The sequence below is a fragment of the Vigna unguiculata genome, chromosome 7, assembly GCF_037176805.1.
Source record: "Vigna unguiculata cultivar grain cowpea cultivar isolate G323 ecotype 2 chromosome 7, ASM3717680v1, whole genome shotgun sequence".
Taxonomy (NCBI): Eukaryota; Viridiplantae; Streptophyta; class Magnoliopsida; order Fabales; family Fabaceae; genus Vigna; species Vigna unguiculata.
Genome location: NC_140798.1, coordinates 41,586,498 through 41,609,327, shown reverse-complemented (window position 1 = coordinate 41,609,327; position 22,830 = coordinate 41,586,498). Strand labels below are relative to the sequence as shown.

The 22,830-nt window shown below is 28.2% G+C and overlaps 1 protein-coding gene across 2 annotated transcripts; it reads left to right on the top strand.

The window, feature by feature from the left end:
* Positions 1–12,220: 12,220 nt before the first annotated feature.
* Positions 12,221–18,772, top strand: LOC114189492 (RNA-binding protein 2-like). 2 transcript variants are annotated; one of them, XM_028078067.2, is made up of 6 exons: positions 12,221–12,468; positions 16,329–16,471; positions 16,561–16,846; positions 16,959–17,020; positions 17,140–17,221; positions 18,333–18,772. In XM_028078067.2, the coding sequence occupies exons 1-6, from the start codon at positions 12,384–12,386 to the stop codon at positions 18,434–18,436; spliced, it is 762 nt and encodes a 253-aa protein (XP_027933868.1). In that variant the 5' UTR covers positions 12,221–12,383; the 3' UTR covers positions 18,437–18,772. The 2 variants fall into 2 exon arrangements, with proteins under 2 accessions (XP_027933868.1, XP_027933867.1); XM_028078066.2 differs by having other exon boundaries at positions 12,228–12,468; positions 16,558–16,846.
* The last annotated feature ends 4,058 nt before the right edge of the window (positions 18,773–22,830 follow it).

Sequence of the window (22,830 nt, the reverse complement as noted above, 5' to 3'; positions counted from 1 at the left end):
AATATTAATGACCTGTTTACACCATCAGCACAGTATAATTAAATCCATCCAAATTAAATTTTGTGTTGAAAGATAGACCGGATATAATGTTAATTTAGAGTATATTCGTATGTGTAAATTTTATCTTATAAATTGATTTTGTGAGGTTGAATTAAGCTTAAAGTTTACTTCTTAGCATGGAGTGAGAGTCATTGTTAGAGTTTATATTATTAAGACTTCTTAGGTATATTGTTTCGTCCGCTATCAGATCATTTATTAATGTTTAATTTCATGTTCAAAATGTATATATCTCGGTATGAATGGAATGTGGTGAAAGTTTCATATCGATTATAGATCAATTTTGAAAATATATACGAATATAAGCCTTATCTTATAAACCAATTTTTTAAGATTGAGTTAAGTTTAAAATTCGGTTTCGCCGTTTTTCAAATAAAAAGCCTGAAATTATTATACGTGAACGTGGAGTTGTGACTTTTGCACAACTTTCTTTAAAAGGAAAAAAAAGAAAAAAAAGAAAAACTATAGACACGTACACCCTATAACTAGTTGTGTACTCTTATACAGGCACTGCCGTTATATTGTAATGAGTGTGAAATCCTCTTCTGATAACAAATATAATTTCTTAATTCATCGTTCATAGCGATATCAAATCTTTGGAGAATCGTATATTATTTGTCTCCTCTGTTTGGAACATTGCCTTACTAACTACACCTCTTAGCTCTCCATCAGAGGACATAATTCATACAGAATAAACTAAGTTACATCAATACATGTGTTAGAAACGTTCTGATTGGAAGCCAAAAAAACAGAGAATATACACTAAAAAAATACAAAATAAAGACATGAGCAACAAAACAAAACTTCTCTGCATAGGTGCACATTTATAGTTTAATATTACCATGTATTCTTGTCATTTTTTTGCATGAAATTCAGAAAAGAGGTTGTTATAATGAACAAGAGACACCTTTATGAATCATGAATGAAGTCAACTTATTAGTTCAATGACGGTAAACAAGATTCTTGACTTTATCAGTTTTCATTTCATTGTTAGGTGTAGGGTGGATTCAAATAAATAGATGAATTCAATGAAATATCTGAAAATTAAGGTATATATATATATATATATATATATATATAAAGTAATTAAAAATAGGGTAGATATATGTCATCTTAGTTAATGTTTTCAATATGCATGTTCAGTATGTCAAGAAAGTAAAACTACCCAAAGAAAACGAGATTTTATGACATTTCAAAACTTGGTTTTGTTTTTCTTTAAGGTAGTCATTAGGAGTCGTATGAATAGGTCAATGGGTCAAAGTAGTTTTAACTTAAACAATGGTTTTTAATTTAAATTATATGTCATACTTATATTAATTTAAACCTTTATATCTATGTTTATATTTAATTATTCATTTTTTAGATGTAATCTGGTTAGTAGTTAATGGACACTGTTGTATTTTATTAAAATTTAAACATGACTACTATAACATATTTGATTTACATTTTTATTTATTCTTTGAATGCAAAAAAATATTAAAAAATAATAATTTATTTTAGTTTTAATACTATAAAGTTTCCTTTTGTATTTATTTAACAAAATTTTATGTATTTTATCTGGTTTGAACATTAAAGGGTATAGATTAGTTGAGTAATTCTAACAGAATAAAACAATTTGTAATATTTTGTTTTATCACTTTTCTATTTTTGAAAAAGTACAATTATAAGTATCTTTGAACTGAGCCATTGTTGTAACTTACACGGAAAATATTAACGTTATCATATGTATAATATTCAAAGGGAGAAACTGGAAATATATTTATTAATATATAAAATATTAAAGATAACAAATTTTTTATTTCTTTATTTATAATGTTTTATTATTATTATTATTTATAATGTAAAGTTTCAACTCACATTAAATACGGATAAAAAGAATCTCAATTCGATTTATATGTTTTATCAAATTATTAGTATACTTTTTAAAAGGTTATTGAATATATTTATATTATCATTATCTTTTTCTTATTTTTAATTTGCTTATCGCACAAATTTAAAAGTGTATAAATATTTTTTTAGGTTTAATTAATAATTTGTTTTCTATATTTAAAATTCTGATTCAATTTAATCTTTTTATTTATTTTTATCTCAATTGAATATCAATATTTGTTAAATAAAAACAATATTGCCCTCTCATTAAATTATTTTTTATTGGAAGATGATTACATGTACGTCAATAAAATGCTTAATTAGTAATTTAGTCTATCTTTATGATATTAACCTTAATTTCAGGAAATGATCATATTATCTCAATTTAAACAATATAAGTATTTAATTGAATCCATTAAGATATAGTAACAGAAATAAAATATAAATATAAATATAATAACCAAATTATTAACTATATCTTTTATTAAATTCACACATTATCATCATCTAAACAACATTAACAGTATTTTCTATTTAATAAATATTAAGATTTAATTGAGTCAAAACAAACACATATATCGATATAAAAAATAAATTACTAATTAAGCCTATTTTTCATTTTACTGTAAGCTTAAAAGAAAATAAATTTTAACATTGTTTGCATAGAACTACGGAACATTAAAAACTTCTGTTTTGGTACCGAAAATGAAACTAGCTTTTGCATGAAGTCACCCTTTCACTTTTCACTGCAAGTCACTACCATAGCTGAAACAAGAACCCTTTTGTTTGACCAACAAACAAACACCCTGAAAAATTGTCATCCTAAATTGTAATACTTAACAACAACTTTTTATTTAATTATATTCAAACAATTGAAGTATGACTCGTTTTATATTTATACTGTTATCTTATTACAGTTATCTTAGTTAATTAATCACGCAAGGAATGTTAAAAGTTTTAGTTTCTAGACATTAATAAATCTGATATATTTCTTGTATTTTTAGTTTTAAGAAAATAAGTCGTGCATTGAGAGTATAAAACATTTTTAGAATATATTTATTTAATAACGAATTGTCACATATGATAAGTTTGCTGATATTTATAATAATAATTTTCGATTGCCTTAGAAAGTAAACAAAATTATATCCACAAAACGTAACAATTAAATCCTTACTCTAAAATAAAAGTGCAATTTAGTTTAAGACATATTATTAGATAATGTTTGCTCCACTTTTATTTTCGACTTCTCATTCAATAAGCCAGGTCAAACAAAATGTTAAGATAACAATATTTTTTAAAAAATAATCAATTTTAGTAAAATAATAGAAGTTAATTTTAATATATTTCGACTTTTTCCTTTAATTTTAACAAATGCCAATATTCAAAAACAGACTATTAAAAAAGTTAACTTATTTATAAAAACATCAAGCATAGAAAATAATAAGACTATGGAACGTATTTTTAACGTTAACTTAAAAAAAATGACTTTTAAAGCACATTTATTAAATTGATATAGTTTCTTAACTTATCAATTCTTTGACAACATTTTTTATATTGTTTTTTATGTACGATTTCTATTTCGATCTTTTAACTTATGTTAACAAAATCTAGAAAACATATTTACATCATTTTGATCATATTTAAATTACTAGGACAATTTTTTTCTGGGATACATAAAGTGGCTCATGTTAAAAAAAAATATATTTTCACTTATGGTTGAATTCTGCATTTAATTGATCAGAATTGTTAAAGAATTTTCCTTAAAACGCCGAAGAAAAAGTCGAAACAATTTCCACATTAAGACAGAGTTCAAAATTTGACTTGCCATCCTTATAATAATGGCTTTCACATGGCTTCAAAGCTAGGTCTGAAATCACGATATGATGATTTGACATGATTTGAAACAGCTTACCCACCCTACACAATTAACATTTTATGGGACTAACTTTCAATTGGCTTTTATCTCCAGAAAAACACAACAAAAACAAACCATCAGTGATTAGTTTTTTCTTAACTTCAACATGTATATTTTTGTTTTGTCCTATATAGTTGCAATCATGAGACTTGTTGATGTTATGTTATCCACACGAACTTAGACATAATTACATTCACCCTGTACAATTCCATCATCATATTAATCATCGTACAATTTTTCCAAGCTCCTAAAACTTTCACCACACAAGATTACGAAACTTTTAACAAATAAGTTTTGCAATTACAAATAAACCAGACTTTAAGTAATCCTTGATTGTTTTTAATTATCCAAAATGTGACACAAATCAGACGTTAAATTTTGAAGCAGTGCAGGGTGTAGGGTGGCTAAGAAATGCAGTCCTCGTACGAGCATTTATTATAGCTACTAACTAAAACCAAATCAAAACGCAAAAAATGGACGATTCTCACGTCACTTCCCTGAAGTTTATGAGAATGTATGGTCACTCCTAGCTACAGTAGTTATGAGTTTTGCACGCATCGAAACTCCAGAACGATTCAAAGAAAGAACTTCCCAAGTTTAGAAGAACAAGCATGGTTTTGAAGCCATATAGGAATGAAAGATGCAACTTTTTTTCCAACTCTTAATCTAATCACAGACATGATACACGTCGACGTACATATCCATTCATTGAATTGAATCCTTCAAAAACAATATTAATTGAAAGTAAGTTTCACTTTTCTTCCCCCCAGAGGAAGAATAATGCCAGCTTGCATGCGTTTTTATCAAACCAAAAGCTTACGTGAAAGAAACAGAAGCAGAAGAAGATACACATCAACCTTCAGAGGTTTGCCACCTTTTTTCTCTTTGCTTTCAAGTACAAGCCAAGCCACAAAACATTTCTTGCTTTGAACCCTCAATGGATCTATTCTACATAAAGTATATGAAACTAGCTAAAGCTTTATACATACACAAGATATGTGTGGAGAAGGTGGTAATAATCACCTAATTAATCTACATATATATACTTTAACAGTTCATTTTGGAACTGTTTTGACCCTTGAAAATGTTCTAAAAAATAGTAGCAACAAAAGAGGGAAAAAGGCAAAATATAAATAATTAAGGCATCATATCATATACATTAATACCCTTAAATTTTTCTTGACAAGAGATTGAATGGTGAAGAAGGAACACATAAAATACATATCCCTCTATGGTTTTCCCGTTGAGCTTTGTAATCCAATGTCGTTGTGCTTCCGAGAAGGCCCTGAAGGTGGGATCGGCATTGCTTTTGGCAAGAAACCAAAGAAGTTTGGAGGCAAAGTCTGAGCCTTGGGCTGCACTTTGAAAACTTGGTACGTGTGTCTGGAACCATAACTATGGCCAACAAAATATATAACGAAAAGCATGAGCGTGAGTAGAACCAAGTTGAGATATCTTCTATCCATTAAATTTATGGCAAGAGAACAAAGAGAGAGAGAGAGAGAGAGAGAGGAAGGGAAATGGTGAAACAGAAACAGAAAAGGGAATTAGGTAATGAATGGAGGGTATGAAATGGTATGAGAGATTGTTAATAAATGAAGGAATTTATGGGGTGATTGAAGTGGCAAGAGAGGGTTGGTTGTGAAGTATGTGTGTGAAAGCGTGGAAATGGCAGTATGGGAAGTATGAATAACGATGAGGACGGTGTGTGCGGAAACATGGGGGGAGTAAATGCAGTGTCATGTGCTTCAAGATTTGGCTGTTGGGAGTGATGATATTTGTGTTAGGCTTTTGGTGGCTTGTAGCAATAAATGAGACAACATGAACAAATAGTACTACTTTTGTTCAAGATAAATAATTCTTTCTGAGACCTTGGAACTGGTTCTCAGGGGAGGGAGTGAAAGATGTTGGGAGCCACACAAGCTGGGATATATAGAATAGAAAGGAGGCAAATGAAGTAGCAATAAAAAGAATTCATAATTTTTATAATGTTTATGTATGAGGGTACATTATATAGGGAGCAAAGTAGGCTTAGTGTTGTCTGGTTAGGTGAAGGTGTGGGCCTTCATGGAAATTAATGGCCGACTATGGAACTCAAAGTCCGAAACTGTTGTGCCAAGTCTCACACATCGCAACATGGAAACACATGTCCCTCATCAATGACCTCATGTCATAAAAATCAAAGTAATTAAGTGTGAAACACAAGATTAGACCTTTTCTTGAAAAAAGGAAAAATTGGAAAGGGTTGAAGTGAGATCGTAGAATAGGGTTTGGTTAGAGATAATAGAGTTGGAGAATGCAGCGAAATAAATAAGAGGGGATAAAGTTGGACCCACACGTTGTGAAGGGAAACAAACAGGGACATAAGTTAGGGACAAATTGATGAGGGGTTGATTGTGTTGTAAATTGTAATCAGTGGTCGTAAGTTCTGTACACAAGGAATGGTCTGTGGTCGTAGGAGAAAAGAAATTAATTTAGTTGGACTCAAAGTTGTGTGGTGGGGGAGATGTTAGTGTGTCTTTAAAGACAGTATTATACATCATTTCCTTGTATTTGATCATTATTGTTGTTGCCAACAACAATTTATTGGTGTGACCATAAAATATTTGCTTACGTAGTTTGTCCTTCCATGGATATGGGAAGCTCTTTCATTATTCAACTCCTTGTTTCCATAGTAACATTTTATGTATAAACCTTGTTTTGGTTTTATCCTTTATTTGCATATCATGCGAAAACAAATACTAAAAATAATAGGCACCATTTTAGTTCTTTAGCTTTTGTTTCCCAAAGGCAAACAAGGTTGAAGAACTTGCTAACACCATTAGTGAAGTAAAGAAAAGAACAAAAATAGTGGAAGTATACTATATCTACTTTGTTTTGAGGCAAAAAGTTGGAACTACAGTTATACCCGATTCAATAATGATCCTATCTTGAATCATCTACTGAACCTAAGGCGGTGAGAGTGTTCTGAATCAATAAGACACCACTGTAGTTACTTTGATAATAATGGAGAATATATTCCATCCAAAAGAAGATAGAGGGAGAAAAGGTTAATGGGAATTTTTCTTTTCCTGTTTATTTCATTTGTATTTCTCTGCTGAAATCTGTTCAAATCACACTTGTTTGTTTCTTCCCATAATTTTTTGGTATTTTACGTGTGGCATAACTCCATATTCCTCATAGGCTTGTCACTTTTCCAACACATTTCACAGTAATTTTCACCATATATTGGTATAGGGGAAGAACATTTATACACTTTCCAGTACTTCAAAACATGCACTAGTACTAAATGTGGAATAATATCACAGTAAAAGATCATAAGGATATCGTTGGTATAAGAGCATGTGAGTTGATGATCATGATCATTGAAAAGTAGTTTTTGTTCAATTAAGTATGAATGCATGAAATACTAGTGAAGGTGATGATTCTTGATTGTAGCAGTGTAGAAACACACGAAAGAAACAAGCGATTCACTTGAAGAGGGAAAAAACAGATACACAAAAATCACACTCTGTAAGCAAGTTGCAACCGACAACTGTGAATCTTTCTCTTTGCATAACTGTGAACAGTAACATATGAAAGATTTAATTTTTACCGTGATAAATAATCTTGGAGTGACGTCAATTATTCCGTAATAAGAATAAATAAATCGATTTATAATCAAATATTAGCGTTTAGACTTATATTTTTAATTAAGAAAATATATATTCTAACTAATAATTATAATTTTTATGATGAAAATTTAAACCATTCGTCAAGATAATAAAAAATTTTAATCATGTAAAGATATTTACATTTATGTCATTAAAAAATAACCAAACAGAAGCTCGAGTCTAAAACTTATCCCAATGAGTTTTTGAGGGAGAATTACCCTTATACTGCTGTAAAACTTTTAACATAGATATTGGTCTGAGTTACCAAGATTAGTTATCCATTCTGATACAACATATAAGTCGTTCAAAGAATTAACGATGCTTTCAATCTAAACTTTTAAACAGTGAATTTATAGATTTTTTTTATTAATTATTTAACTTTTTTTATTTTTTTAATATAAAACTTAAACTCATACTAAATTTTTTACTATTTATTTCACATTGAAACCATCAACAAATAAAGAAAGGCAGATAAAACTTTTGGCACATTCACTCTTATACCCAAAATAATAAAATAATTTTTAAAATACAAATATTACATTATAATGAAAAAAGTGTCAAAATAAAAATGTCCTAAAATCTTGATAGAGAGGTTAGTAGGAAATTTCTTCCTGCAGCTCTATATTTTCTTTTTGCACCCTGTACTTTCTAAATTCTAATTATATATTTTCTGAAATTAATAGAAAAAATATGTACGAATATTTTTGTGTTTTGATTATTGTTTTAAGTCGTACAATCTGTAAATATTTTAAATTGAATATTTTATAATACAAATTTAAAAAAGAATTTGAAATACAAATTATATTTCGGATTCTATGATACATAATATAAATTTATATTATAAATTACACTATTTTTATATTGTAAATTACACAATCTTAATATAAATTTAAAAAATTGATTTGAAATTTAAATTACATTCTAAAATATACTATCTGTGTTGTAAATTTACATTCGTCCTTAATATAAATTTGGAAGACAAAAGAGTACAAATTTTTTAATAAAGGTAACTAAGTCAAGGGTCTTTCTATCTACACCTCCAAGCATTTTTTCTGCACCTCCAAAATTTCTTTAAATTTCCAAAATATCCTTTGACCATTTAAGAAAACTCACAGACATCACACACCCCAAAAATACTTTCGGATATCGACTTCCGAAAGTCAAAATATATGACTTCCAAAAGTCAAAACATATCAGTCGACTTCCGAAAGTCAAAATATATCATCGGAAGTCGACTTTCGGAAGTCAAAAATCATTACCGAAAATCGACGAAAATAAAAAATCATTACCAGAAATCGATTTCCAAAAATAAAAAACATAACCGAAAGTCGACTTCTGAAGATAAAAAGGTTAAATCAATTTTAAATATTTTTAATTCTTTCTAAAATTTATATTTTCTAACTTTTATTTTATTTTATTTTTCAAAAATTGTAATAAAAATTATAAAACATATAAATTTAAAGAAAATTACTTTAAAAAATAAAAAAAAGTTATAAAAATACTAAATAAAAATTTAATATATATATATAGATAGATTTTGACTTCTGTTTATATGTATGGAAGTGCGACTTCCGTTTATATATATATATTCCGTGTATATATATAAACAGAAATCAAAATATATATATTCCATATATATATATAAAAAGTCGACTTCATATATATATATATATATATATATATATATATATATTTATATATTTTAAGTTTTTCCATTTAAATATAAATTATTTTTTTAATTTTATTTTTAGTTTTATTTATTTTATTGATATTGTTATATCTATTTTATTTATATATTTTATGTGTATTGTATTTTATATTTTATTTGAATTTTTTGATTTGTTTAAAATTTAAATATTTAATTTTAGTCAAATTTTTGAAAAATTTTTCATTATATAATTTTTTATATTTTTAAATTTAAATTTATTTTTAAATAATTTATTAAAAATTTAATAAAAATAAAAAAAGAATTAATATATATATATATATATATTTGTGTATATATTTTCTTTTTTATTTTTTTTTATATTTAAAGTTTAATTATTTTAAAATAAATTTAAATATTAAATATAATTAAATGAAGCAATAAATTTTTAATTTTTTTTGTTTTTTTATTTAAAGTTTAATATTATTTTAATTTTACTTATTTTTATATTTATATTTATTTTTTACTATATTAAATAAAAATAAAATTATATATATAGATATTAATATTTTAAAAAAAAATATATATTAAGAAATATGAAAACATAAAAATAAATAAAGTAATAAATTTAAAAAATCATTAAAAGTTAAAAAATTTAAATTTTTAAAAAGATTAAAAATATTCAAAATAAAATTTATTTTCTAACTTACGGAAGTCAATTTCCGGAGAATGTTTTTTGATTTCCGGAAGTCGACTTTCCGGAATATTTTTTGATTTCCGGAAGTTGATTTTTGGAAATATTTTTTAACTTCCGGAAGTCGATTTTCGGTGATAATTTTTAACTTCCGGAAGTTGACTTCCGATGATACATTTTTACTTTCGAAAATTGACTTCCGGTGATATATTTTGACTTCCGGAAATCATATATTTTGACTTCCGAAAGTCGACATAATTTTGGGGGTGCGGTGTCTGCGGGATTTCTTAAATGGTCAAAGGGTCTTTTAGGAATTTAAAGAAAGTTTGGAGGTGTAGAAAAAATTTTGGAGGTGCAAGAAGGAAGATCCTAAGTCAATGGAGATACAGGAAGCCCAATTCATGCAACTAGTAAGAAAAAAAACTTATGTATAGAAATGAAGTGTTGGGCTTGTTTTGAGGTGGGTACTTCCATCCTACTCCATTAAAGCCCTTTCGGTTCAATGCAAAAAAAGATAGTGAGTGTTTCGGATTGCATAAAAATGGGTAGAAAGAGAAGAAAACTTGTTTTCAAAGAAATTCCAAGGGGGTGTGATCCGATCATGCAATGTTTACAAAAATTGAGTAATGTATATATATTGAATTATTTTAACACTTTATTAATTGCTTGACATATTATATGATCAACTATTTAATTAATAAAAATAATTTTAAAAAAATATAAAACTAACTTATCTCATCGTACTTAAAGAGATAGACTAGAGATTAAAAAAAATCACATTAAAAAATAAAATTACTATTATTATTATTATTATAAAATTAAATTAAATAATTTTTATAATTTTATTATAAAAATCTTTTATTTATTTTAATAATTAAAAATAATAATAAAATTCAGAAAAAATGTTAAAATCACAATAACAATTAAAGTTAAAGATTTGGTCACTTAAATAATAAAATTAATAAAATTATTATTTTAATTTTAAATTTTTTATTTAAAGAATAATATCAGAATAGAATACAAATGTGAATATAAAAATAAGAAAACTTCTTTATCCATAGTAATGATAACACATTTACCCATGTGTTATTTTTCTATGATAATAAAATTAATAGAATTATCATTATTATTATTATAATTATGAAATTAAATATAAATAATTTTTTTAATTTTTTTAATTTTATTGTAAATGATTTTTATTTATTTTATAAATAATTTTTTAATTAAAACAATTTTTAATTTTGAAAAGTATTTAATATATGTACCAACACATGTGTCAACTTTTTTATTATCATAAAATAATTATTACTAAAAATAATTAAGAAAATAAATTATTTATACAATTTTTTATTATTACATATTTTGTTGTTATTGATAATTTTTTTAATTGAAAAAATAATTATTTGAAAAGATAAAATGACAAAATAATTAAATTCAAATTAACTGTCATTAAAATGGTAAAAATAAAAATGTAATTATTTTAGTTTAAAATAATAATTTTTTAAAAATTTAAATTAGTATATATATATATATATATATATATATATAAATAAAGTGATCTTTATATAAATATAGATTTGATTATAAAATAATTAAATTAAAATTAACGGACAGTAAAATTATAAAAATGAAAATATAATTATTTTAACATCAAATAATAATTATTTAAAGAATAAAATTAGAAGAAGAATGCATATAAAAAAATAAATCATTTTTATCTGTAACAATATATATATAAAAGATACTGTATTTTGTGTTCAAATTTCATTGTTTCAGTTTTATCTTTAATTATTTTATAAATAATTTATTTTAAATTTTTATTTTAAAAATAATTTTTGTCTTATTTTTAAAAAGATTTTGTACACGTTTTATATTTTAATTTTTATAACAATATATTTTATATCCATATTTCATTATTTCTGTTTTATTTTAAATTATTTTATAAATAATTTATTTTTAATCGTAATTAGAAAAACTTGTTATTTATTTTTTTTTTGTACATATTTTATTTTCTAAATGATGGTGGAAACATTATTGTTTAATATGATTCTCTTATCTCTAATTTTGTACAAATTAATCTTACATTCTTTATCATATTTATTACAATGATACTTCCTTCAATTATTTATATACAAATATTACATTAAATAAAATTAAAAAAAATTAAAATATGATTGAAAAATACAATTTCTCTTAAAAATATATTTTTTTAATTTTTTGTGTATGATAAAGATAATATAACTAAAATGATATATTAATTTAAATTCATCTAATCTTATGTTATACTGTTCATTTTATATGTGTAGATGCTAATCAAAATTTGGGAAAAACTCAATCCTACCCCACATCCCGTCTATTTAAAAAAGAAAAAAAAAAAAAAAGAAACTGAGTTCTCTTAATTGGTCTCTTTTGTACAGAGAAGTGCAAAGGCTTAGGGTTTGGTATTGAGCAAATTAGGGTTTGTAATTGGATCTTCATCAATCTCCACTGCGGTAGTCTTCACCATAACCATTGTTCATCAGATCTGCTTATTCCATCTTATATCTCGTCATGACTGATGGCTCTTGGAATCGGCAGCAGCAACAGCCGCTTCTGTCCTCTTCCGCAATGCTCAAACGACCTCGTACTGAATATGGTTATCTTCCTTCTCCCCTTCACTTTCCTATTTAAAATTTAAAATTTAGGGTTTGAAGTCACTTTTTTTAGTTATTTTGGTAACAATTTTCATTGGTTTAGAATTTGGTCAATTTTTTGATGGTGTATTGTTTCTAAATCTTTGTAATTCGATTTTTGAGGTGATGACAAAGTGAAGTGATATGATATTGAGTTTGAATGTTATTTGGACAAATTTAGAATATCTGTGTTGTTGGTATTTAAGGTATAATACCCTGAAAGAAGTGTTTTTTATGATTTGAAGCTCTTCTTGATTAAATTTTTATGGGACTCAATTTGTGTCAAGGGAGGAGTATCATTCTTTACACTTTTGGGCTGGGATGTTCAAGTAGGTGCAACAGTGATTTGTGATAGCATTCATGGAGTTCATCTATAAAATGGTCCTTGATATTTTATTTAATCAATTTACTTTTATACCATTTGTGGTAATGATTATTGCAACCTGCCGGTAGTTATGAAAATTCTTTGGATAACATGTGTTTTGTAGCCATATAATAATACTCAGGATCATATGATCCTAGGTGTATCTGGCCATTTCCAAAATCCATTAACATAAACTGTGAGAAAAGGAGGATTACTGGGTGTACCTGTAAATTTGTGGATGCAGGAGTGTTTTTTGTTCCAGATCATAGTGTTGTTTCTAAACATAACTTCTACTAATCTGCTTATAGTTGACTATTCAAATCAATATCACCTTTCCTTTCAAAGCTCAGCATCCCATTTTGACTGTGTTCTCAATTTTGAACTTCTAATCCATTTCCCCTGATTTCTGTTTGTCTTCTTGAAAATTCTATTAGCCGATGTCAATGCTTTGTTCCTAGCTTGATTGAGCTTTCAAGTTTTGTTTTGTTCGAATTATTATCTCATGTCTTTCTCTGTTCACATTTGTTTTTTGTTCAAACATAACATCTTACATGCTGTACCTCAACATTACCTTGTACGGTGCATGTTTGCTATGGTCCATCATTGTTGTCGTCATCATGATGGGAAGCCTTTGTATAACATTGAGCTGTAATGATGTGTATATGTTGTTATAGAAAACAAGAAGCCTTGAAAGAATTAAATCTTGATGATTAATTTGGTTGTAGTAAAAGACAATCTATTCACAGAAGATGTGCTATGTACTCTAACCATTCATTCTACAAGGATATGACTTTTATTGTTAGTATTACTTTTATTGTTAGTACTAGAATGATTCATTTGCTAACGTATTTATCAATGTGTAAGGAGATTCATATACAAGAACTTGAGGGATTGATGTGATAATGATTTGTGCATGCAATTGTGCTGACTTGGATTTTTTTTTCTTTCTCTACAACAAAAATCTCTTCTGTGAAACATGAAATTCTTTTCTTTTGCCATTTTCATAAATCCATAACATTTCCTAAGGAGCATAACTATGGAACTCAGCCCACTAGCTGTTATATTTCACATTCTAGACATGGTGACATATACATGTTTCACTCTCCTTCTTTGAAGAAGTCAATACAACATGTCATTATGCAGGACAGTTAGATTCCTCTTTTTGCTGCTGCACCTTCCATCTCTGAAGGATCCTTACTTCCATTGTTGGGTTTTGACTTTTTGGTCTTTCTACTGTTAACCCATTAGTGATCATTCTGAATAAGAGTGATTGCTGTTTCATTTTGCAGCCTTTACATTTATTATTCTGTATTAAGTATATAGTAGAAAAACATAATTGAAAAATATAAATTGTAATGAGACTTGAGGAAAAGGGAAAAATCCTTTGTTGTCTGCGTCTAATATGTTTTCTCTTGTAGTACAAGACAAAGTAAGTTACATATTGTGAAATTGATAGAGCCCATATGAACCAAGAATACCTTCAGAATTGGACAAAAGAAGTGAGATGGAAGGATGGAAGTCAAAGTAAGCAGAGTTGTCCCTTGTCCATTGTGTGTAAAAATCTTATCTAGGTCTGATAAGACTAGTTTCTGAGCAAATTCTGCAGATCCTGTAGTTAGATGGTGAGTGACTTGATTCTGGAAACTATATTTGAATGGAAAACCTTTCCAGTTTGAGTAAAGGTGGAAGTGTGTACCTTTGTTAGGAAATGCTTGGAGTTGAATGGGTTGGAATGACTTTATACTGTTGGATTTGTTAATTAGTGTAAACAGGATTTTTAAGTGCTCCCAAAGGTGGTGCACCATGGAACCAAGAGTAGGTGAGTTGTACTTTTTGTTGAGGCAAAGCTGGATTGTATCCCAATGGCTGTTACGGCAATACAGAGTAGTATGTAGTGGTTGGGTGAAAGTAAATAAACAAGTTATTTGAACAATTTATTATCAAATTAGTGATAGCCAATTGTGGCATCGCGACCAAACTTAATTGACCAGAAATCGAGCATCACCAATCTGTGTAACCTTCACGACCTCTGAAACAGCCTAATGAAGTACAGCTCCCTCTTAAAAATTAACCTTGGAAACTGTAAGAGGAAACCATAGGGCAGAGTAAATCAAACTCCATTGACCACATAACCAAGTGATGGTGAGAACTGCTGAGTTGATGTACAGGGGCAACATTTTGAATATGAGGTGACAAGGCCTACTGGTGCTGTGATGAATACCTGAAACTGCAGCACTCTCTCTTTGAAAACTTGAGCTACATTCGAAAGAGTGCATTGCTGATGCTTATCAGTTTGTGCTTCCTGAACAAGATGATATACTTCAATACTGTGGATCAGTTATTCTGTTTATTGAGGTAACAAAAGTATTAGAAGTCCATCAAGGATGATATCTGTGTGATTCAGAGATGAAAGTGGATCACTGATGGATAGATCAAGGAATTAATGATGGCTGTAATCAAGACAGATGCTCTGAAATTGATTGCTCATTTTCTTGTTTGAATTGAGATTTGAGTTGGCGCACCTTAGCACACACGCAAATAAATGTAATTTCTAGATTTTTTCAAATCTGCTAGGAATGTTTGCATCCATGGACTTTCTGGTCACAGGAGATTCTTTTGGTGAAATAGCCATGGAACAGTGCATTTGATCCTCCCACTCTTGCTGCAAGCAACTCTAGCTTTCACGTCAGAAAGCACAATTTTCCTAAATTATTATATTATATGGGAATTTGTGGTCATAAAAATACTTAGTTAGCCTGTGCTTATTGTTGCCAACGTAGGAAACTTTTTTCATCAAGTTATGTTGAAATTTGGTGTGAGAATGAGATATGTGAAGGAGAGTGGGTTGAGTAGATGATCCTCGGAGAGATGCTGTTGGATCTTAAGACTGGAAAGGGTTAAGTGGTGATGTCTTGGAGTGGAAATAGATTCAAGAAAAGCTCTCAATCCCATGACAAAAGTCAGTAGTGAAGCTATAGAGATAGAAAGACAATGACAGAGAATATTAACTAAATGAATTGACTTCTGTTGCATGGAAGAAGACCAGAGATACTCATGGTTGAGAGTGCATGTCTGTTAGCAGTCTCCAGGATCTGTAATTTTAGTGGTTAAACTAATACAACTAGTCAAGTAACTATGGTTGACTTTTTATGCTACTTGGTGTGTAAGGATCTGACTACTTATAGCTTGATAGGTGATAAAAAGCATGTTTGTGTGTGCACTCTGCTCTTTGTATTATTATGATCACTAAATATTGGGCATGTGCTGTTTAGTAACCTCTGTTTTGCCAGCATCTGGCATATTTGCTGCTAGATGCTTTTTATATACTGTTAGTGGTTACCATTGGAGGGATGGCTATGGTATCCAACATTGCATATGTTCAAAACTTCTCTTATTCATTTCATTCAGCTTCTATTTGTTTTGCTAGAGTTATAAAGGCTAAATTCTGTTACATTGCAGATATGTCACCGTCTGGTCTGACTTCAGGAGGCAACGAGATGCATAATTATATTGCTCGGAATGATGACCATACTGGTCACCGAATGCTAAAGGACACTAAAACACTTGGATCTGCTTATGACCGCTACCTTCAAAATGCAGGGGTATCTTAGCCTGTTTTATTTACATAATATGTGATGATGTGCTTTCAAAGCTTGTTTGATTAAAACCTCTTTTTGGTTAATAAAAGCAGCTTACTTCGTTTAATTCTGGGGAAGCCAGTGCCATTGGTGGTGTTGGATTGGCAAGGGGTGTTGGTGGATTGCCAGGCCATTCGCTAACTGATCCTGCTGTTATGGGGCATCCTGGTGGTGGTCATGATCTTGCACGAAATGGACGGAATGTCAATTATGGTGGTCAGTTACCAGTAGACACAGCTTCCATGCCTGGACCAGAGACTGTACCTCTACCGCCAGATGCATCTAGTACTTTATATGTTGAAGGTCTCCCATCTGATAGCACGAGAAGGGAAGTGGCTCGTATCCTTTTTTCCTCCCATAATGTTTAATAATTGTATCATCATAATGTCATCTGTCTTGTAAGCTTCCTTTTCCTATTTTAGCTTTTCAAATTCTTTAACGCCATTTTAAGATATTTTTCGCCCTTTTGTTGGATATAGAGAAGTAAGACTTGTGAGCAAAGAATCCAAACATGTAAGTTTGTGTCGTTTGTAACAGTTTTCTGGTTTCGATCTACTATTTTGGTATCTCGTCGTTCTGCTTATTGAATGAAATATCCATATCCTTTATGCTAAAATGCATGCTTCTTGCAGCGTGGAGGAGATCCTCTAATCCTTTGTTTTGTGGATTTTGCAAATCCGGCTTGTGCAGCAACTGCTCTGAGTGCATTGCAAGGTATCACTTCTTGTTACTTGCTGAGATAAAATGAAATTAATTTCATGTTTGATTGTCGAACCATCTCATACGAAATTATCTCTTCATAAGGGGGGACTTGATGGAAGTTGTGAAAATTGTAGAATTAACTTGTATTTTGACCTTCTGAACCAATATGTGGCTATTATGTTCCTGAATTCTGTGTCAGTGTTTGGGAGCTCATGGAATAGGAGGAGGAATGACATTTAGAATTTGGAAGCTATAACCGTTAGCTTCTGAAAATAGTGAAAAATGCAAAAAGTCACATTTGAAAATGTAACCAAATAAACTTGATGTTTTGTTATAAATTTTTGAATTGTAACGGGGTAAAACATTTTATAGTTGCACTAAATTTATCAGTAAAATTCCATATGAACAAGTGTCAGAGTATGATGTGCTTGTCTAATTATGATATTACTGTATTTTGTATTTAACTAAAAGGATTTAAAATGGGAAATTGGTAAATCACTGTTAGATTGAATATCTTTATGAAAGTTATATGTGACGTAGTTTATTCAAACTAGTTACTTTATAGAACTGAAGTGGTGAACACGTTATAAACGATTTCCAACTTCCATGTTCGCGTTTATTATATTTGTTATCTTTCATTCCCAAAGTACATAAAAAGAACACATACGAAATTATATTTGTTTTCATTTTGTTATCTTCACTTTGGAAATTACAATCGTGTGTCTAATTTTAAAAAATGAAGATATCATTTTTTTTATGCCACATATGCACCAAGTCCTAAAGTTCTGCCACATAGTATGTTCCTGTGGTCAGCAAACTTGTGTACATAATTTACTAACGTTTCTTCCATCATTGTCATTAAGTTCTCCAATTAAATGTTGACATGTTGAACTATTAAAAAATTCTTCCACACAATTTATGGAAGTTGATCATTATTGGAAAGGAGAATTTAATGGTAAATAAAGATATACTAGAAGCTTGATCTGAGTTTAGGTTATGTTTTCAAGCAAATGGCTGTGTTCTTTATGATCTTACTTGGTCGGTATTGTAGGATTTGAACTCAGTAGTCAAATCATTATGTACCCAAATTTCAGTGTTTGCTGACATTGTGATGTGAATACAGGTTACAAAGTTGATGAACTCAATCCTGAGTCTAGCCACTTGCGGCTTCAGTTTTCTCGGTTTCCCGGTCCCAGATCCGGACCTGGACCTCGTGGCAAGAGGTGATGAGCTGGTTCACCCAGGTTTTATGCTGCTCAGAATGTCCTATTTTCCTTTATCCCATACTACTGTTTTGAGGTGAGAATGTTCAGAGTCGATGTTCACCTGCAAATTTAATGTCTCCCCCTCCTGGCTACAATCCTAATTAATTGAGCTCCCTAGGTGCACATAGTATTTTAACTGACTGAGATCAAATTACAGTTGCATTTTGAGCAAATCTAACATGGAGATTTTTGGGATGGGCCTAGTCAATTTACTGTGTTGTATAAATATTATTGATAATCTTAGTATGAACCTGATTAGCGTTTTTCTTTTTGCTCAAATAAAGGTTTTTATTTTTAATATTATTTGCTATATACTGGTCGTGTGCATGTGAGAACTGTTATTAGCTTCAGGCATATGGTGCCAAGGCTCTAACTCAGAAGACTGGGAATATGATAGCTACTTGGATTATCTTGAAATGGATTATGTAGATGTGGCAAGAGTTTAATTATATGCTGTTAAATGGTTAAAATATTTTTATACATCGAAACTGCCATGATGAATATGCTATATTAATGATTTTTTTTTACGGAACTATTGTACTGAAGGGTTATTTACTCTTAAAAGAAAAACCCCTTTGATACAACTACATAAAAGGTAGAAGAAGCCGTGGCCATCATTTTGTAGATGATGAGCCATAATTGTTTTTACAGTATATGATTTAAATGGTAAGAGGTTTTTAATTCACCCGTTAATTTTGTTAAAGTAGCATCTGGTGTTAAGTTATTGAATTGGTTGTGATTAATATATACTGGAATAAATTTTTGCATTTATAAGAAATACTTGATTTTTGGATATTGCAACAATACAAATATTCAATTAAAACTATTTTTTTTCTTATGTTTCTGCAATCCGCCAAGTATATAAATTATGTGTTTTATCTTGCTATCTCTTTTGATTTCTACATCTAAAGTGTGTTTTAACTTCAATGACATAAATAACTCATGAGATATTTTAACTGACTTGTAAAGAAGCAGCAGATTATAAACTTTAAGCTATATTATATTACATTCTATCTTATAATGTGTAAATTTGAGTTAGCTTTCGCCTTTCCGGCAGAATTTCGATTGCGACAATTGTGAATTAGTTTTAAGAATACGTCAACGATAATAAAAGGAAGAAAATAGAAGTTAAATGAATTATTAAATTGTTTGGTTGAAGAAAAATAAAGATAAATGTTCAATATCGTTTAATTAATCATATTTCTTTTAATTCACTGATAGAGGAAAGGTTTTATCATACAAATTGTATACTAAAAAATTTATTATTAGTTTAAAATTATTTAATATATTTTTATGCATATTAAAATTAAAGTAATATATATTTTAAAATATATTAAAATATAAATATTTTGATCGTTGTTTATTATTAATATTATTATTATTCAATTTTAACAAAAAGTAATCATGATAATATAAATCTGTAATTTAATAGTTAGATTGATAAAAAATGTTTTTTGTATTAGCTGTCTAACATTCAATATAATGTATGCTGATATTGTTTGATCTTTAATTATTCATTAATATATATATATATATATATATATGAGCCGTTTTTCTTTCTTTTGCTCTTTATCATCAAAGGCCCAATTTAAACTTTTCTATTTCTCACGCAGTCCATATTTTCTAATCAAAGTATCAACAAATAAATAATTTTAACTATTTATTGATATTGATTTACAATGATAATAATTTGTATTGTTTAAATTAGTTATTAAGTGTTTAAACTTGAAAATTTTAAGTTTAAATATGTTTCATATCAAGAAGAGTAAAAAAAGTTGGAAAAAAAAGAGAAAAAATATAAAATAATTTAAAAAATAATATTTATTTGATTTAAAAATAAATAAAAGACATCTAATTCTTCGACACATGCCTCAAGCTCTTTTTGGAGCTTCAACAATAATCTTGTTTGGGCTAAATGATTCTCTTAATTCTTCTGGTGGTGTTCATTCATTAGTTGTCGTGTTACATGTAATGATTATGATTTTTTGATTTTTTTTTATAAAATTTGACAGTTTATTTTTTAGCATACGTCAATTCTTTTTTTTTTCTTTTTCAAGTCATATTAAATATTTATTTTATCCATTAAGATGTTGTCATTAGTGTATTATAAAAATTTATTAACAAAATTTTGTTAAAAAATAATTTCCTACGTGTTTTTCTTGGTTTCATACCGGGTGACAAAATGTTTTTACAAGAATAAAATGATTCATGCAAAATAGTAATAATTCTTGTTACTTGTGCTATTTCTAATCTTTAAGGATTCATAATATTATTTTTTGTCCATGCATGTTGGATCGATAGAACAGATTGAGTGATCACTAAAACTTAAATTAATATGACAATAAATATGCAGTGAATAGTATCTCTTATCTAAGAATTATTATATATTCATAAGATATCACTTATTTTTCAGTCTTAAAAGTGAGATCATATATTGTCTAAACTTAATTTAACTGTCCCCTAATATAGTTATTGGTTGTATATCAATACATAATTATAATAATTAATTAACCCTAGGTAATAATTACAATATGTTGAGACATTCTCAACTAGGGGAACATAACTAATCAAGTTATTCCAAAATGATACAGCAGGAATTGTATAATAACAATTACATCCAAAGAAACATAGACTATTACCAGTACCAGTAGGCATAAGGTTCACATGCCTCTTTTAGTACAACTATAAAATTAAAATTCATTAAATTATAAATTTTTCTTAATAAATTATTTTAGGACGATTTCTCTTGTATAAGGTACAAATCACAGAATTATTTTTCCTTTGTGGTTCTTATTAACGGTATACATGAAATATAACTTCAAACTAATAAAACATTAATGGGAGAGGTAAAGAGTACAACAAAACTAAACAAGTAAGAATAATTTTGAAATGTAAACCTCACAAAATAAATATTATAATTTATTTATCTTCGTCTTTAGAAATAAATACATTTTTAATTTATTTATTTTTACTAAAAAATTATTTAATATTTTAAATAATTTTATAATAATATTTAAAATATTTACATCACCTAACACATTTGTGCGTTAAAATTATTCAAAAAACAATTTTAAAATATTAACAAAATTCAATTAAAACAATTAAGTTTACATATTTTAAAAAATGTAAAACTAGTATGATCTAAAGTTTTGAAGCATAATTAATTTAAGATGTTATTAAGAGATAATAGATAAATAACATATTTAAACCTATCATTTACTCAATTATATTCTTATGTCATTACAATTTTAATAAATGTCTAATTTTTTTAAAATTCTAAGATAAATTTGGCTTCAAATTTTGATAATATGAAAATACTAAATAAATTATATAAACATAAAGTAAAAAAAAAAAGTAATGTAAACTAATTTACCGAAAACTTTATATTTGTTTTAAAATGTAACTTCACATTGACCTATGAGTCTTAATTCCTATACACAGTTTTGTATGTGTCGGCAGGTGGGTCCATTCCTGCCCTTCCATGAACGTACGTATTAAAAAAAAGTTAAAAAAAATTGAATATTTTAAACGTAAAAGCAATTACTGCTCCTGTCAGAAAATAAACAGGTTATTCACGTCATTTTGCTGTCACTGATTTTGTTTTCATTTGAAAACACAGACTAACAAGTTTCAATCAAAGTTACACGATAAACCATCAACTTTCAACATTGAGTTTTTGCATTTGTCTTTCAAACTTTTAAAAATTGAAACTTGATTGAATGATGTGTTCCAATCTCAAGCTAGTTACAATTACAAGGGTCACCAAATCTACTTTATAAATTAGATTTTACTTTAGTTTCTGAGTTACATTATTAATTTTAACCAACATAAAACTTTTGGTGATATCTTACAGCACTTTAAGAACCTTAAATAATATGTGAACTAGTGAGAAAATAATAGTAGTCGTGTCTGAAAGAACAAATTAAAAGTTTGAAGTTTTATATTTAACAAAAGCAGTAGTGGTGGTTCATTCAATCTCTATCATTGTTTGGCATCATTTGTGCAGTTGGTAGCTGACTTTTCTTCTTGTTTTTCTCAAATAAGTATAATATTAGTCTCTGCAAGTAATCTATAAAAAAACAAAGAAAAATCATTATTCCTGATTAGTCTCCTTGCTAACATCTCCACTGTTCAGAATGCAGTGTTTCTTCATTCGCTGAGGAAATTACAGTGGGGTCTTCTTCACCTCTTCTACCACTCTTTCTTATCTTCCCAATTAAATGGAATTCTGAACCAAAATCATCACTGTCCTTCGTATCAGGACGATGGAACTGATATCAACAGTAACAATTGTCAGGCTTGTGAAATTTAGAGTTCCTTGAATCTGGATGACAATTCCATCCATAGTACCTTTAT

Excerpts from the sequence above, each read along its gene's own strand:
- LOC114189492 (XM_028078066.2), top strand. The coding sequence starts at position 12,384 with ATGACTGATGGCTCTTGGAATCGGCAGCAGCAACAGCCGCTTCTGTCC. Across the intron at positions 12,469-16,328 it reads ACGACCTCGTACTGAATATG|ATATGTCACCGTCTGGTCTG; the intron begins GTTATCTTCCTT and ends GTTACATTGCAG. Across the intron at positions 16,472-16,557 it reads GCTACCTTCAAAATGCAGGG|CAGCTTACTTCGTTTAATTC; the intron begins GTATCTTAGCCT and ends GGTTAATAAAAG.